The sequence below is a fragment of the Podarcis raffonei genome, chromosome 17 (assembly GCF_027172205.1).
Source record: "Podarcis raffonei isolate rPodRaf1 chromosome 17, rPodRaf1.pri, whole genome shotgun sequence".
In the NCBI taxonomy this organism is placed as follows: Eukaryota; Metazoa; Chordata; class Lepidosauria; order Squamata; family Lacertidae; genus Podarcis; species Podarcis raffonei.
The window spans coordinates 27,451,223-27,468,771 of NC_070618.1; the positions used below are offsets into that span (position 1 = coordinate 27,451,223).

Genomic DNA, 17,549 nt, shown 5'->3' on the forward strand with positions numbered 1-17,549 from the left:
GTAAATGGTCTGCCAATTCTCTCTTCCAGTTGCAGCTGAAATCTAGCTTCTCCTGTTTTTAAAGCAATGCTTTTGGGGAACTCACGACAAGAATGGGGGTGTCTGAGATAAGGCTGGATCCCAACTTGGGAAAAAAGTTGGCCAGCATTAGATATGAACAGTTCAAATTATGATCCGAACAGTTCAAATATCTGTACTAACATGCAATCTTACGATAAATTGACTTCACCAGACTGAAGTGTAACCTTTTAGGCATAAAGCAGATGACTCCAATTACTACATAGTTTTCTTTAAAAAAATAAAATTGAAAAAGCAATTAAATGCAACACATTTCAATGCAAAAATGACCACTAACAAGAAGCAGCTTACAAATTTTCTTGGCTTTTAAGTTATATACTGACGATGGCATTCTTCTATTGTATTGCCTGCCATTTCTAGCTTTGCCTCTTCTCAAAACAGGCATTATGACCTTGTCATAATGCTAAATCGCTGCTAGCCATCTGCATTTCACATAGATTTGGAAAATAGCTCAGCCAACAGAGCAGGAGACTCTTAATCTCAAGGTTGTGGGTTTAGCCCCACCCTGAGCAAAAGATTCCTGTGTTGCAGGAGGTTGGACTACATGATCCTCGAGGTCCCTTCCAACTCTACAATTCTACGAAAATACTCTTAACAATTTATCCTACTGCAAGTTAAAACGGTCTTGGCTACACAAAACACCCAAGAATTAAAATATGTGCAGAAATGCTCTTAAAAGTGAAGATACTTATTAATTAGGGGCTTAGCTCCCCGTAGTAGTAAAATCACAAGCTCCCCAGAACACAGTTAACATTCAGCTTTCCTTGGCATTTTATCTAACCCGATTTCTGTTGCTGAAAAGTAGTTTGGAACTTTTAATCCGCAAGAAAGAAGGGCCTTTTCGCTGGCTAGGTTCAATTCTAATCCTTCTAACCTCCTTTGGGGTGGGTTTGGCAGAAGGAGACAGGATCTGCCCATGCGAAGCCCACCTGGTGGAAACTCTAGCTCACACGGCCCTTAACTGTAAAATGTATGATGATCTCCGCCAACAATTTCTAGACCATCTATGTGTTCCAACATGGAAATCAGAGGTTATGCACTTCTTATTACAGGGGAGAGACCAGGAGCTTACCAAGACAGTAGTTAAGTTCCCCTATTTGATTTTTTGTCGCCGAAGTATGCTACAGGATCCTGCCCTTGCTCAACACCCTCAGAGATGAGGCAGATTGCCCGCTCCTTCTGCCCTTTGGCGGGTGACTGTGCTGTTGGGGTGGCGACAAGATTGCACTGCCCTATCTGTTTTAAATGTATTCTGAATGTTCTTATGCGATGCCAATAAAGGCTACTTGAATTAAACTTTGCCTGGTCCTTATTGAGAAATGGGAGGAAACTTGTATACGTTCTATTACCAGACTTTCATGGATGAATGAAAACGCACTTTGATGACTGCATTGTTCAGTTTCTAATGTATGTTACTCTTTAGGTTAGGGTATAAGGTGGAAAAACTATGTTCATATTTGCAAATTTAACATCTGCTTTAAAAAATGGCCATTTAATGCACATAGGTTCAAGGCACATAATTCACCTCACTTTGAAAGGCAAATAAATGGAAGAAAATCTGAAATGTTCAAGGGTGATAAATATATTCTAGAACTATGACTGGTCGTTCAGTCACCTGATTCAAGTATTGCTCTGAACTTGTCACTTGCTTCTTGGCCACACAGCTTTCAAAACCCTCAACCAACGCACATCCCAAATTCTGTTATCCTCCTATGCCTCTCACCTTCGGCCCATGAGATGATTTCTTCTTCACTTCAGAAAAAGACAGGGAATTACTGGGAAGGTTGAGGAGGTGAAGACTCTGTCCTGAAGCAGCTGAGGTCCCATCTGACATTACCATGATCTATTTTAAAATGGAAGCATTAGTAACATTTATAAAACAGCTGAGGATCTAAAGCAAAGTTCTAGGAAGTGGGCACTCAAATCAAACTCTGGTTTCTGCTGTCGGCGTACATAATTGGCATCAATTTTAGTATAATTTGGAGTTCACCATCAATGGAAAGGACAGACTGACTGGGAAAAAAATCCACATTAAAAATGCTGTTAGAAGAGCCCAGAGAAGCATAACTGATATATACCGTATTTTTCGCTCCATAAGATGCACCTGACAATAAGACGCACCTAGTTTTTAGAGGAGGAAAACAAGAAAAAAAATATTCTGAACCAAACAGTGGGTGTGTGATTTTTGTTGTTCATGCTGTGGCCACAGACATGATATGTGATTTGACAGTGAGTTTGGGGTAGCCCAATGCAAAAATCCTGAGGATCCGTGTGGATCCGTGCTTTGTAACCATGTTTTTGCGCCATTGCGGCCCCACAAAACAGTGGATATGTGGTTTTTTTGGTGCAGGCTGTAGCCATGGACATGCTATGTGATCTGATGGTGAATTTGGGGTGACCCAATGCAAAAACCACACACACACACACACACACACACACACACACACGCAAACCGTATTTTTCGCTCCATAAGACGCACAGACATTTCCACTTACTTTTTAGGAAGAAAAAAGTGCATCTTATGGAGCGAAAAATAAGGTTTGTGTGTGTGTGTGTGTGTGTGTGTGTGTGTGTTTTATTAATGAACACATACTGAACACATACTAATTCTAGCCATTTGACTATGAAATGCCTCTTGCAGCTTGCTTCCCTATAGTCATGCAAAAAGAGAAAATGCTTGATGATGTTTTCTAGCTAAAAAATTAGCCAGCTCCTTCTCCCTAACACCTTCTCTCAATATTGCACAAGGTGATAGCAAGGTTATAAGTAGCAACTACTACTGTTCAGGCTTTAGGGCTGATTAGAGATTGCAGTTCATTTGATTTCTGTTGCCGGTTTTAGTCATTCAGCTGGCTAATAAGCAGTCCAGTAAAATGACAGTGGAACAGATAGCTACGTTGATGCCGCAGCTGGGAACTTTTTGCACCTCAAAGTATTCCTGGAGGAATCTAGGTCATGAACTTATCACCTAGCATACTGCTAGGAACTAGATTTAAGTACTGAGCATCCATGCACTCCAATAATATATGAAATCTAGATTCCAGAGTTGTGGTTCTGCTATGCTAGCCATGTTAGGGGGAGCAAAAAAAATCCTAACATCTAAGGAACTAATCCTTTTGCGCTTTGTGTAAATTAAATGTATAACGATAGTCAATTTAACTTTCTTTCAATAAGTTTGAAAATGCAAGCAAAAACAAAAAACAGCAAATTTTACTCTCCTGGGGGCAAGAAATCCTGCTACTTGCTGGAAGTAAAAGAAATAAACGTGAAGCCATTTTCATAATTTTTGGTTCTACAAGAAGCTAAATTATGAAATAGCTCTACAAGTGGGGGCACCTGAGACAGCTCCTTTCCCAGTAGCCACCGACCTTGTTCTGGATAAGAAAACACACCACCAATGTTCTTAACCCACGACACAGGCTGATGTGGAAAGAGAATGCTTTCAGGTGCTATGTAGGGTCGTAAAAAGAAAAACACTTTGAAATGCACTCGGAAACAGACCCGCAACCAGCCCAGTCCATTTAAGCACTGAATAATATACTTCCTGGGACGCGGGTGGCGCTGTGGGTTAAACCACAGAGAGCCTAGGACTTCCCGATCAGAAGGTCGGCTGTTCGAATCCCCACGACGGGGTGAGCTCCTGTTCTTCAGTCCCTGCTCCTGCCAACCTAGCAGTTCGAAAGCACGTCAAAGTGCAAGTAGATAAATAGGTACCGCTCCGGTGGGAAGGTAAACGGCGTTTCCGTGCACTGCTCTGGTTCGCCAGAAGCGGCTTGGTCATGCTGGCCACATGACCCGGAAGCTGTACGCTGGCTCCCTCGGCCAGTAAAGCCAGATGAGTGCCACAACCCCAGAGTCGGCCACGACTGGACCTAATGATCAGGGGTGCCTTTACCTTTTTTAATATGCTTCCTACATCCTGTCTCTGGCTACTGACTTCTCAGAGAACCTAGCAGCCTTTTTTTTAAAAAAAAAAGAAACTGGAGTTTCTGGGCATTACAGAAATCAACCTCTGGATGTTACCAAAGTAAGGATGACTGTGGCAAGTCTAGAAAAGGCCACAGCTAATAGAAGGCTTTTTACCAATCTTGGGCTTCTGGCGACAAAGCTCAATCTAGAATCAGCCGCAAACTGAACAGGATCTTGTAGGAACAGTGCAGTCCTGTCTGCAACAGTGTAAACACAGTCTCACTGATTTTGGATCTTAAACTGGCCAAGCATTTTCAGAATTACTGTCTTACTTTATGGATATGAAATGCATGAATTGGTTCTACATTAGCTTCAAGCTGATAGGCCCGTAAGTAGTAGTTTGATCTTGTGACTATCTGCTGGGCTGAATGTTGCACATTCCGTACTTATTTTTGCGGGGTTCAGGTCACTGGTGCAAAAAACGTGCCTTTTCTACTCAAAAGCATTCTGGGCTAGGGGTGAGAAATCAAACTCTGCAATGCCGAGACTTTACCAAGGATTGTGCATACAGCCTCCTTCATATGGTTTCTGGACATACAGACAGGACTTACCCCTCCTGCTTTCAGCAACTTTCTTCTGAACTCTTCCGTTGGGTTATTGAACGTGAGCTTTTCGCAGCGAAGATGATTTACAGGTGGGTGGCCTTCCAAATGAAGGAATAGGTCATAGTCAAAGCGGACTTTCTTCGGTTCTTCCTACGGGTTAGAAAATAGTCAACTATAGACAAACAAAATGGACACCACACGACGTGCTTGCTTTTACGCCAGTTGTTACCGCTGATTCATTTCTTCGTCTGTCGTGAAATGCAACATTACATTCATTAAGATCTAAAGATTACCTTAAGTGGAATCTTTAAAACTGAGCAGTGCTTACAAGTCCTAGGGCTTCCTAGCTTGAGTCATCGCTTGAGAAAGACTTCCAGGAAAAAGTTCCCCCAGAGCTGTTCTCTTCAAAGTGGGTAAAATAAACAGAAGTTTCATGGCTGAAAAGTCTATCCTGGAGTAAATCTTCTTCATCCTAAACTAAGCTCCCCCCACTCCCAACTTAGCATCAAGCTATTCTCCAACAAGGAAATAAAAGTTTATTAAACCAAACTACTGTTTCTGTAGCGTTCATCTAGAATTTAGGAACTGGCTTCCGAATCAGATGGGTAGACATGTCAGTGCCCAATTCACAAATCATTTCTCCCCCCCCCAAAAAAAAATGAGTGTAAGTTTATGCTAAGTTATTGTCAGTTATTCATACAGCATGTTCTAAGTACTATTTTTTAACCCCAGGGGTTCATTATTTTAACAAACTGTCAGGGATGCCCTTGGCAAATGTTCAGAGGCCACAGATTGTTCCAAATGCAACTAGAAGCACACTGCTGCCAAGTTGATACTGATCCTCTATAGTGTTCCAAGAACATTTCAAAGTGCTAGCTATAGTGTAAAAAAGGCCTGGTATACTTGGAGATGAGGATATAACTTTGCTCTCATTTTCTTTCCTGAGACTCACTGCAATTATTAAGATCAATCAAGAATCCCTAACGACGATATAAAAGCTGCAATTTCTCTTTTCTACTTGGCAACACATGCATTTTCTGTCAGCATTTAACCACGTTCCCTGCTCAAAGTCTTCAATTAAAGAAAAGGACAAAATTGAAGCTGGGGTGTGTGTGGAATAAGCATATTTGAGATTATAAAAATAAGAACCCAATATTACCAGGAGGCTGGTGCTTACATTTTTTAAAAAACAAAAACAGGGAACCAAGGCTGAAATATAGTGACTTCCCTAAAGTCTGGAATCTATGCCCCAATCCTGCATTACTGACTAGTGAAGTGCAATCCTAAATGTTAATTCTCCTAGAATCTCTGCTGAAGGCGAATAGAGAAAATGTGGAAAAAACCCTAATTACATAGAATTTGAAGCCCCAAATCAAGTTATGTTTCATTCCTCAACAGTAAAAAGATTGAGGCAAAGGATGCTGCGATAATGACCAGTGAACAATTTCAAATAATATTGTTCCTCTATGTGAGTGCAAGCTGTGATCTCCACATAATGGTTTTAGGAGGCTAGACTTAAAACATGCTTTCCAATCCACTGAGAATGTTGTGGAATTTTTTTGTTCATGCTACTTCATGAAAACCAGTGCTACACAATATATACAGTTTAATGGTTTGTTGTACCTGAGCTTTAGCAAAGATAGGTAAAGCATTTAAAGAATGACTTGTATTTAAGTAGTTCTTCTAACAAAAGCAACCAACTTCTCACACACCAGGCCAACACAATGCAATTTGTAGTATCAGGGAAAGGAATCAAATGACTGCCCTGTTGTAAATATAGTACAAAAGTTCTTAGAAGGCCAGGGCAGGCCAATTGATGTACAAGGAAGGATAGCTCCTCAGGTAAGATAAAAATGCAGAGCCTTTCCTGCCTCTATGCCCTAGATTTTTACAATTTAAGTTGCCAAATAATGGAAGCTTTGACAGACACATCCACAAATGGAAACCTCATTTTCCAAGCAAAATTTGAGGACACATATAACTTCTTTTGAAGCAGGTTCTTCAGAGAAGAACAGTATTTCAAGGTCAGGTTGAGTGTCACAACAAAAATAACACTGCCGTCCGACAGCTATAGGGGGTTATCTTGAGGAATCAACAGTTCACTCACGAAAGACAGATTTTCCCCGGAACGCAAAGCTACACACCCTGGAAAACAGCTACCCCTAATAATGTTCTATAACATCAAGAAAAACCATTAGCAGACTAGATCGGTTTGACGTTTAGGGAAGAGCAAGACTTCATGCTTTTATAGATAAGAATGAAATAATTCTCTTTGGGGAAAAGTAATTATTTTTTCCACTCTGTATGAAGCCCAAAGTTCCACAATGCCCTGGAACAAAAACTAAATGCCACATTTAGTGAAGAAATTGTGCACTTGTGTACAACTGCCTTTGTGTATTCCAAGAGAATTCTGCTATGCTTCTTGGTCAAAGTCACCAGCTACTGGCAGGGATTTTTTTGGGATTTGTACTGCAAATCCTAATGCAATCATCATAATCATCATCTTGACAAGTAAGAAGAACTTAACAAAGAGAAAACAGTTCATTTTAGTCGCATAGCTAATTCATGAACATTCATTGTTTTCCAATGGCTGCAATAATCTAGGCTAAAATGTACTCTCTCTGAATGTGGTAGCAGAACTTCAAACCCTCCATTCTCTTTAAGCTATGTTACATCTTCCTGAATTCTTAAACTTATACAGTGGTACCTCGCAAGACGAAATTAATTTGTTCCGCGAGTTTTTTCTTCTTGCGAGTTTTTTGTCTTGCGAAGCACGGTTTCCCATAGGAATGCATTGAAAATCAATCAATGCGTTCCTATGGAAACCGCCTTCAGACCAGGTCCGGGGACAGTATGTCCCCCGACCTCTTCTGAAGGCTGGGGGGGGCAAGGGCTTTTCTTCCCACCGCCAGCCTTCAGAAGGCTGTTCTGAAGGCTGGCGGTGGGAAGAAAAGCCCTTCTCCCCACCTCCCGCCCCGCAAGCTCCGGGGACAGGAGGGCTTTGCTGCCGACCGCCAGCATTTTAAAAGCCCCCGGGACAGCGGAGGTCTTCTGAAGGCAGGCGGTGGGCGAAAGTCTTTGCTCCCCCCCGCCTGCCTTCAAAAGCCGTCCGGGATAGTGGAGAAACGCGCTGCGCTTCTCCGCTATCCCGGGAAGGCAGGCGGGGGGGAGCAAAGACTTTTGCCCCCCGCCGGCCTTCAGAAGAGGTCCAGGACCTCTTCTGAAGGCCGGCGGTGGGTGAAAGTCTTTGCTCCCCCCCGCCTGCCTTCAAAAGCCGTCCGGGATAGCGGAGAAACGTGCAAGAAATTTCTTCTTGCGAAGCAAGCCCATAGGGAAATTCGTCTGGCGAAGCACCTCGAAAAACGGAAAACTCTTTCTTCTTGCGAGTTTTCCGTCTTGCGAGGCATTCGTCTTGCGGGGCACCACTGTATGCAGCATAGCTACCTGAGCAAACACTTTCAAACCAATATCCTTTTTTTAAAAAACAAAACACAGACAGAGAGAAAACACATGCGAGCAGGTCTTGTAAATCTCATAAGTACCATTCTGACCCTACAAACCCACTAGTTCTTTAATTTCGTTTTATGTAAAGGAAATGCAAAAGCCAAGTGAACTAACTTAGAGATGCCCAGCACTGTAAAAAGCAAGTAAAATGGAAATCAATTTTCTGACAGGATGTATGCTTTTGCGTTGCACAGAGGTATTGAAGAAGCATTCCATTTTGTCTGGTCAAGCAGTCAGATACTTAAAGCATTAGTTCCAACTGTAAAAAAGAGATAATTGCGCCAATTAAAAAACACCTGAATTAGATAACTGTTGTTGTGAAATATTAACACTTCAAATTGTTTAGATCGAGCAAAGTTACCCAGTTGAACAAGATGAAAGAGACCGAACATTTCTTTTGCTTTTGTTCTAATATCCCAGGAAGAGTCCAAGCAATGACAAGTTGTTGTTGTTGTTTTAAAAAAGCACAAATAGCACATAAATCACAGTAAGAAGTGAGCTCTGAACTTGATTGTAGTTATAGGGGCAGGAAAGGGGTGCTTGCTCCTAAATTATATGAAGATAGGATAGTCCCATAGCTTCCATTAGCTGGGGGCAAGGGGGCCTCTCTCCTCCCTTCGCTATCAGGGAAATTCATGATTAAATTTAAAATAACGGAAATAACTACCTAAACATGATAATTACTGGCTTAATGATATTAACTGTGATCAAACAGAAGGCAAGCACCTATATCAACCAACCATGCACAAAAGTTAAGATACTCTCATGCCTTCTATAACTAAGAACATCTCAATTTTTTTGGAAAGAATATTTTATACCAACATTTCTTTAGCTATTTTCAAAGGGAAAAAATCTAGATATATGCTGAGAAATTGAAAGAACAGTATTACACACCTTGTTCTTGAAGTAAACCTCTATTGGCAAAATGAAACCAGCATAGCCAGATTCCTCAACTTTGTACGGTGGGTCTTTGCACACTGGGGTGGGGGGAGAGAGAGAGAGAGAAAAAGATTTTGAGTCTTTACAATCGGCGTAATAATTCTATATATGAAGCCATTCAAACTGCCTGAGAAGAATGCTCCTTAGTTTCTAAACGATTTGGGGAAAGGTTAACATTTCATAACATGATTCCTTCCTTCCGTCTCTCTCCTGATTCAAGAAAGGGGAGGACTCACCCAAATATTTGAACTCAGGCACTGGAAAAACACTGGCTACTGGATATCTTTAACTGATCAGCTTTTTGTTATTCAGTATTCTTTTTAATAATAAAAAAGTACTCCCAAACTTTATAATCATTTACAGATAAACCTGCAAAGTTCATTCAAAGCTCTTGAGATCTTTTGCTTAATATTATTATCCTGTACAATTGATGTATTTAAAAGCCAATCACTTTGTGGTCAGCTCCCCAAATTTAAAGTTAACAGACTTGGCTGGTGAACTGTACCACGCAGATCTGCTACAGTCATACCTCAAATAGTGAACGCTGCTGGTTGTACGCTTTCGGGTTACGGACCTCGCTGAACCTGGAAGAACCGGAATGGGTTACTTCCGGGTTTCGCCGCTCGCGCATGAGCACTAAATCACACTTTGCACATGCGCAGAAGCGCCGAATCGCATCACACACATGTGCAGACGCAGTGCTGCAGGTTGCGAACGTGTCTCCCGCACGGATCACGTTCGCAACCCGAGGTTCCACTGTATTTCTTCCTCCTTGGTCTCATATACTCAAAAAGGTAACTGTATCCCTGTACCGAATTTAAGAAATTGTAAGCTCCTCAGTGCAGGGAGCTGTCCTCTTGTACTCTAAACTGACTTTGCACACTGATGGAACCATATAAACAAGCAAAGTAAAAGGCTATTTGCTATGGCCTGGATGAGTCCTTGAATTAAATCAGAATTAAATCGAATTGTTACAGATTAACATGACAAGACTGTGAAATCACACACCAATATCATTAGTTGCGCCTGCACAGCGGCTGCTTCCAGCACACTTGTAAACAATTAATTGCTTGCTTACTTAAGGCTAATAAGAACTGGTTCAAGCAACCAGCAAGCGTATTTCGACAAAAGCCTTGCCCCCTTTTTGGTTGCATTTGACTGAAAATCTATAGGTAAGATGGGGTAGAAAGCTTTTTGTGGGGCGGAAACTTTTGGACTGTTTGCAAGCGAAAATGCGTTCCTATATCCATTGGAACGGATGCAAACCCAGACCTCTAATGGATGTCTCTCTGAATCAGTCAGGAACAGTGTTAGGAACTCAAATCTACAGTGAAACCTCGGTTTAACAGCAGCCCTGTTTATGAACTATTCAGTTCACGAACTCCACAAAACTGGGAGTAGTGTCCCGGTTTGCGAACTTTACCTCGGTCTACGAACAGAAGCTGAATGGTGGAAGGGCACTGGCGGCGGGAGGCCTCATTAGGGAAAGCGCACCTTGGTTTAAGTACCGTTTCGGTTTAAGAACGGACTTCCGGAATGGATTAAGTTCATAAACTGAGGTACCACTGTATAAGCCAGGTGCCAAATGGCTTCTTAAACCAAGGTTACAATCGCCAAAATGGAATGTCTAGTTGCCATTTTAGGGCAAGATGGCTCCAGCGTCTTATTTTTCAAATGATGAACTGAGTGATTCTGAGTTAACCATCTGACAATCTTGAGCTGGGTTAAGAGCTTTCGGAACACTGGAAAAGGTACTATGATGCCTATATGGTGGAACTGTTTAAACATCAAACAATTTTGGGAAACAATAGATAACGAAATGAAAAAAATGTTCAGATATTCATTTAGGAAAGCACCAGAAGGTTTTCTATTGGGAATAGTACCAGGAAGTCTAAAGGAAGAAGACAAGACATTATATTTATACGCAACAGTAGCCGCAAGGCTATTGATTGTGAAAAAATGGAAAAGTGGTATTATACCAACAAAAACAAGTGCCTTGCCAAATTATTGGAGTATTACAATATATCCAAAACAATGGGAGAAATTGGAAGGATCTCAAAAGAGAAGATAGACAGGGACTGGAAGGTGTTTAAAGGATACTTGCAAAACCATATTGAAAAATCAGAACTCCTATTAGAATAAACAAGTTCCGTTTTAAATACTGAAATATGAAATAAGATGGATAACAATGTGTAATAGAAAAAGAAGCATGAAATTAGGTTAAAGGTGTGTGAAAGAAAGCAATAGAAATGGAAAGAAATTGCAGTTGAGTAGATTGGAAGTCTAACACAAAGGTGGGGTGAGGGGTGGTGGATGGTGATGGGAAAAGGAATTACCTGTGGAACTGAGTGTAGGTATGTTTGAACATTTTAAGGATTGTATGAAATGTATGTTTGTATGCTTGTATATTCGCAATATGTGTGTATTAATGCTGAATTATTTTAATAATAAAAACTTTCCCCCCCCCAAAAAAAAGACCTTTCGGAACTTGAAGAAAAGTCACTTGATCAAGGGACAGTCCACATATATATTGGCCTATTCTTTTTCTTAATGGTGACATGGACCATTCATAACGTAGGGCTATTCTTCACAACTGTGAGCAGGGCATTGGAGTGGGGGAAGCAAAGACAAGCGACAACATTTCGCTATAACATTGTTCACTGCTCCTGCTCAGGCTGCACAGATGCAGCATTTTGGTTCCTGAAATTCATCCGGTCGTGCAGGTAAAAGATAATGGACAGAACTCTACAGGATGTGGTATTAGGTGTGTGAAGACAGTCAAGAACCAATGATTCCCAGGCATGCACCTCCAGATGGTGGAGATGTCTGGCACCTTCATTTGGGCTGGATCTAGACACATCAAAAAAGCATTTCAGTTAAATGTGTTGCAAACTTTTTATGAGAAATCGGGTAGGCAAAAACGGAACTCCACAGTGCCATCTGGTGTCACAGTGTTAGAATGCATAACAATGCATGTAAAGCATTTTTTCTTTGCCAGTGTAGCTGAGTCCTTAGTCGCAAATGGCCAATAGCCTGGTGCCTGGCTAATTTCAAACACTGAGAAAGTACTGGGTACATAATATAGTGTAAAGGTAAAGGCACCCCTGATCATTAGGTCCAGTCGTGGCCGACTGTGGGGTTGTGGCACTCATCTGGCTTTACTGGCCGAGGGAGCCGGCGTACAGCTTCCAGGTCATGTGGTCAGCATGACCAAGCCGCTTCTGGCAAACCAGAGCAGCGCAAGGAAACGCCGTTTACCTTCCCGCCGGAGCGGTACCTATTTATCTACTTGCACTTTGATGTGCTTTCAAACTGTTAGGTTGGCAGGAGCAGGGACCGAGCAACGGGAGCTCACCCTGTCTCAGGGATTCGAACCGCCAACCTTCTGATCGGCAAGTCCTAGGCTCTGTGGTTTAACCCAAAGCACCACCCGCGTCCTTGTAATATAGTGTACATGTCCATAAAGATTAGAGGCACTGCAGGCTCTTGGAATTATTGCTCACCTGACTCACAGGAAAAGGGTACCAACAGAAGACTAACACCTCTTTAAAACCTCTGGAGGAAAGGTATTATTTAGTGGTGCTAAAACACTAAGTAGTACTACAATGGAAGTTAATGTTCAAGGAAGAAATATGGTTCTGTAACTTTGATATTGTACCAGCCAATACATTTAGATGCATTACATTATCCAACGTTGCTTACGGACTGCTATTGAGAATGGGATACTGAATTCATTATTTGTTCAGATGCATCTTTTTTTCACATGGTTTAAGGTAAGTCGAAATTGGATGCCAGACAAGCAGCAGGAAAACGGTTTGTTGACAGATTATGTGAAGGCACCTCATGAAATAGGTATATTTAAACTTCGTTATCTTATTGCAAAATGAGCAGGCCCAATAGCTAAACGTTTTCTTTCATTCTTTTTAATACCTAATTCATTAAACAGCTGACTCTACCCAAACAACAAATTATCTAGGTGCCAAAGAAATTTTGGCAAAACAACCTCATCTTGACACAGATGGTATGTATTAGCTAATCCTCTGGGAAAATAGCCGTTTATTGAAGTGAAGAAGGGGAGGGGGCAGAACACAGCATACTTCAGATAATAAATGAATATTAAAGGGATTTTTTTTTCCTGGAGGAGGAGAAAAGAACTGGAAAAACCCTTTAAAGCACTTTTTGGATGGCCACGCTTCAGGTATTCCAGAAAAATGTTACGTGGGTGCCAAAAGGCTTGGCTGTTCATTGAAATATTATACATCCCTCCATTATTTTCACAAAGGCAGCCAAAATAAGAAAGGTCTGACAATCCACAAACGATTTTTGGACAGTAAAAATCCCACACGCTAATGCATTTCTCCTTGGGCAAGGGTTTGTTTAAAATTTGCTCTTATCAGCATCAACTGTCCAACAGATGGCAGGGAAGCAGATACAGTGGTACCACAGGTTAAGTACTTAATTCGTTCCAGAGGTCCGTATTTAACCTGAAACTGTTCTTAACCTGAAGCACCACTTTAGCTAATGGGGCCTCCTGCTGCTGCTGCGCCGCCGGAGCACGATTTCTGTTCTCATCCTGACGCAAAGTTCTTAACCTGAAACACTATTTCTGGGTAAGCGGAGTCTGTAACCTGAAGCGTATGTAACCTGAGGTACCACTGTATACATGAAAAGCAGAGCAGTGCAGTGAAGAGCACAGACCACAAAAAGTCTGAAGGCATTCACTTCCAATTTAGACTAACCACAGTTGGTTGTGATGTTCGAATCCCGAGAAACTGTAGTCATAATTATCGTTAATGGGGGGCGGAAATCCACCTTCAAATCATAATCTGTGAAGCTGCCTTGTTTTCACAAACCATCATTAGAAGAGTCTATTTGGGATTCAGATGCAATCTAAAAATTGAAGCGGAAGCGGAAGATTGCAATCTCTTGGTGGCAAAACCAGAGGAAGTGAGGAGCTTGCAGTGGCGCCTCCTTGCAATACTAAATCATGGCTTAGTGGCATGTGCAAACTGGGGGCTCGTACACACTTCCACTTCTCACAGGAAGTGGGCCCAAGCAGTTTTGCATTTGCCTCACAGCTTTTCCCTGGGAAACCTGATCGCCATAGATGGCATGATTGTTTAAGTGCCATAGATGGAAGGCTGAAGCATCAGCACCTGTCACTATCGTTTTATGCACACAATAGCCAAAGGAGCTTCCGACTGCATTAATATCACAAGGAAGTCCGGTATAAAACCAATCACTGATGCTGAAATGGAACACAAATAATTGTCATGGGCACACATGCACACAGAAACATTTAACTAAAACCACAGAAGTAAGAGTGTATCTGCCAAGCTAGGGAGGATTTAAACGCGCACACACACTGGCAACCCCCAACTGTATACAGTGGTACCTTGGGTTAAGTACTTAATTCGTTCTGGAGGTCCATTCTTAACCTGAAACTGTTCTTAACCTGAAGCACCACTTTAGCTAATGGGGCCTCCTGCTGCCACTGCGCCGCCTGATTTCTGTTCTCATCCTGAAGCAAAGTTCTTAAGCCGAAGTACTATTTCTGAGTTAGCGGAGTCTGTAACCCGAAGCGTATGTAACCTGAAGCGTATGTAACCGAGGTACCACTGTAGTTGTCTAAACTATGATTACCAGATTTTTTTCAATGAATCCAGGGACTTTTGTTTTGTTTTGTTTTTTTTGAAGCTGAGTAGCAACAGGGACGCGGGTGGCGCTGTGGGTTAAACCACAGAGCCTAGGACTTGCCGATCAGAAGGTCGGTGGTTCGAATCCCCGCGACGGGCTGAGCTCCCATTGTTCGGTCCCTGCTCCTGCCAACCTAACAGTTCGAAAGCACGTCAAAGTGCAAGTAGATAAATTGGTACCGCTCCGGCGGGAAGGTAAACGGCGTTTCCGTGCAGTGCTCTGGTTTGCCAGAAGAGGCTTAGTCATGCTGGCCACATGACTCAGAAGCTGTACACTGGCTCCCTCGGCCAGTAAAGTGAGATGAGCGCCGCAACCCCAGAGTCAGTCACGACTGGACCTAATGGTCAGGGGTCCCTTTACCTTTACCTAGCAACAAGGAATCAGTAATGGGGATGGTGAGGTAAAACACCCTGGGCCCAAGGACACATGCATATTGTATCAACGTGCAAAGCCCTTCTTTCGCACCCTGTGAAACATAAAATGCACAAAGGTTTTTTTAAAAAAACTGGGCAACAGGGAGCCCATGACTCCCGAGCCTTCCCTGATCTCCTGCCCTCTTCCCCCTTTGTTATGACAGATCGGGGGAGGCTTGGGAGTCGCAGGTGGGCAGCCATTACCCAGGAGGGGCGCAGGGCGTGCGGTTTCTCTGCCAGGCAAGGTGCAAAGCCCTTCTTTCGCAAATTGTGAAACATAAATGTGCAGAGTTTTTAAAAAACCGGGCAACGGCCGGCCGCCCACAACTTCCGAGCCTCCCCCGATCAGTCAAAACAAAGGGGGAAGGGGGCACGAAATCTGTACCACCGAACGTCCCTGGTTCCCCCTTGGCAGTGGCGGTGGCAGCAAGCAGCTCCTGAAGCCAGCCAGAGCCAACTGCGCTACCAGGCTGGCTCCGGGCTGCTGAGGCTGCCACCGCCACGTTTCCTGGGGACAGATTTGCAAATCTGGGGACATTCCGGGGACGGAATTTTTCCGGGGACAGATTTGCAAATCCGGGGACTGTGCCCGGGAACTGGGGATGTCTGGTAACCCTAGTCTAAACAAGTTACAGATAGGTAGCCGTGTTGGTCTGCCATAGTCAAAACAAAAAAATTTTTTCTTTCCAGTAGCACCTTAAAGACCAACTAAGTTGGTCTTTAATGCACACGAAAGCTCATACCAAGAACTAACTTAGTTGGTCTTTAAGGTGCTACTGGAAAGAAATTTTTTGTTTTGTTTTGCCTAGTCTAAACAAAGCAATCTTTCACCTGCATCACAGAATACTGGCTGACAGTTTCCTTTAGGATATCAAAAAGTTCTGGTGAAATCGTTTAGTTGCTATCAATTGCTATCAACCAACAATTCTTGTCTTTTGGATAACCCACAAAGAACAGTTAATAGAAGCAGGCAAAGGTTTCTTTGGGTTGCAGCACTTTAGAGTGCATGAGAGTGCATGTCAATATTCCTTCATATAACAATATTCTCTGCACTCAGAAAAGAAAAAGAAAAAGAAACAGGTCAGGGAGAAGGCTGGCCTTCTAAATTTTTGAAATTCAGGATGTTTCCTCATTTGGAGGAACTTATAGTCTGTGGCATGTTCTCTGAAGTGATATAATTCAGATAAAAGTTCACCTCCGCAGCAAGATCTAAGCCCAAATCACATGTCAGACCCCAAGGGCTCTCTTTCCTGGGCACACACACCTGGGGATTATTCCGTAAAATCCTGGTTGCCACAGGTGTGCCGCTGAAAGAATGTAGTTGGTCAAGGGAGCTGTGGACTCGAAAAGGTTGAAAACCTCTCCTGCAAGACATTACTTCAATGCATCCCTCACAGAGATGAATGGGATAAGGAGAACGTCGCATTGTACCAGTGGCTGGCAAATTCCAGCCTTTGCATCAAGCAGTTTTTAGGTTTGAATACATCTATACAAATCACTTCATATTCATTTTTCCCTTTAAGGAATAAAAACCTTAATGCAAAGTTAGTATTTTCCAACTAGCTCGACTGAGACACGTAGCCACCAACGGTCTAAAAGCAATGTAAAACTTCCCCCATGTTACCAGCAAAGAGGTGTGGGGGGGGGACTATAACCAGATATTGTTGCTTGCTCAGTCAATATGCCAGCTATTTTTCAAAGATCAGTTTCTCACAGGTCAGCCTTTCACTATCACGAACCAAACGGGGTGGGGTAGAGAAAAAGTAAGAAAAGTGCCTGCAAGTTAAACATTTACAAGCATTGCAAACAAATGACAAAACCAACTTTTGTTGTTTGGAAGCCACAGACGGTTCAAATAAATGCTCCTGAGCTCTTGTTTTCATTCCAACTATCGCATGAGGGACGTGGGTGGCGCTGTGGGTTAAACCACAGAGCCTAGGACTTGCCGATCAGAAGGTCGGCGGTTCTAATCCCCACGACGGGGTGAGCTCCCGTTGCTCGGTCCCTGCTCCTGCCAACCTAGCAGTTTGAAAGGACGTCAAAGTGCAAGTAGATAAATAGGTACCACTCCAGTGGGAAGGTAATCGGCGTTTCCGTGCACTGCTCTGGTTCACCAGAAGCGGCTTAGTCATGCTGGCCACATGACCCGGAAGCTGTACGCCAGCTCCATCGGCCAATAAAGCGAGATGAGCGCCGCAACCCCAGAGTCAGTCACGACTAGACCTAATGGTTAGGGGTCCCTTTACCTTTACTATATTATGAGTGCACATGCTTCCTATTTATTTGGGACAGCAAACCATTCCTGTCAGATCCAAGGGGAAGCCTGTTCATATCTAAGGGGTTATGTCCCCTGCCCTGCCCCTAATTCTAGTACATCAGTCTCCCCCAACCTGGTGCCCTCCAG

At 42.8% G+C, this 17,549-nt stretch overlaps 1 protein-coding gene across 5 annotated transcripts in view; it reads right to left on the minus strand.

The window, feature by feature from the left end:
* The window catches only part of MLLT3 (MLLT3 super elongation complex subunit), a 117,677-nt gene that overhangs the window by 50,882 nt on the left and 49,246 nt on the right, over window positions 1–17,549 (minus strand). For 3 of the 5 annotated variants that reach the window (XM_053371817.1, XM_053371819.1, XM_053371820.1), the window contains 3 exons: window positions 8,991–9,073; window positions 4,599–4,742; window positions 1,802–1,921 (listed from right to left, as the gene is read on the minus strand). In XM_053371817.1, the coding sequence (XP_053227792.1) occupies window positions 1,802–1,921; window positions 4,599–4,742; window positions 8,991–9,073 (347 nt within the window). The remainder of the gene's footprint in view (window positions 1–1,801; window positions 1,922–4,598; window positions 4,743–8,990; window positions 9,074–17,549) is intronic. The other 2 variants (XM_053371821.1, XM_053371822.1) reach the window with 1 other exon arrangement.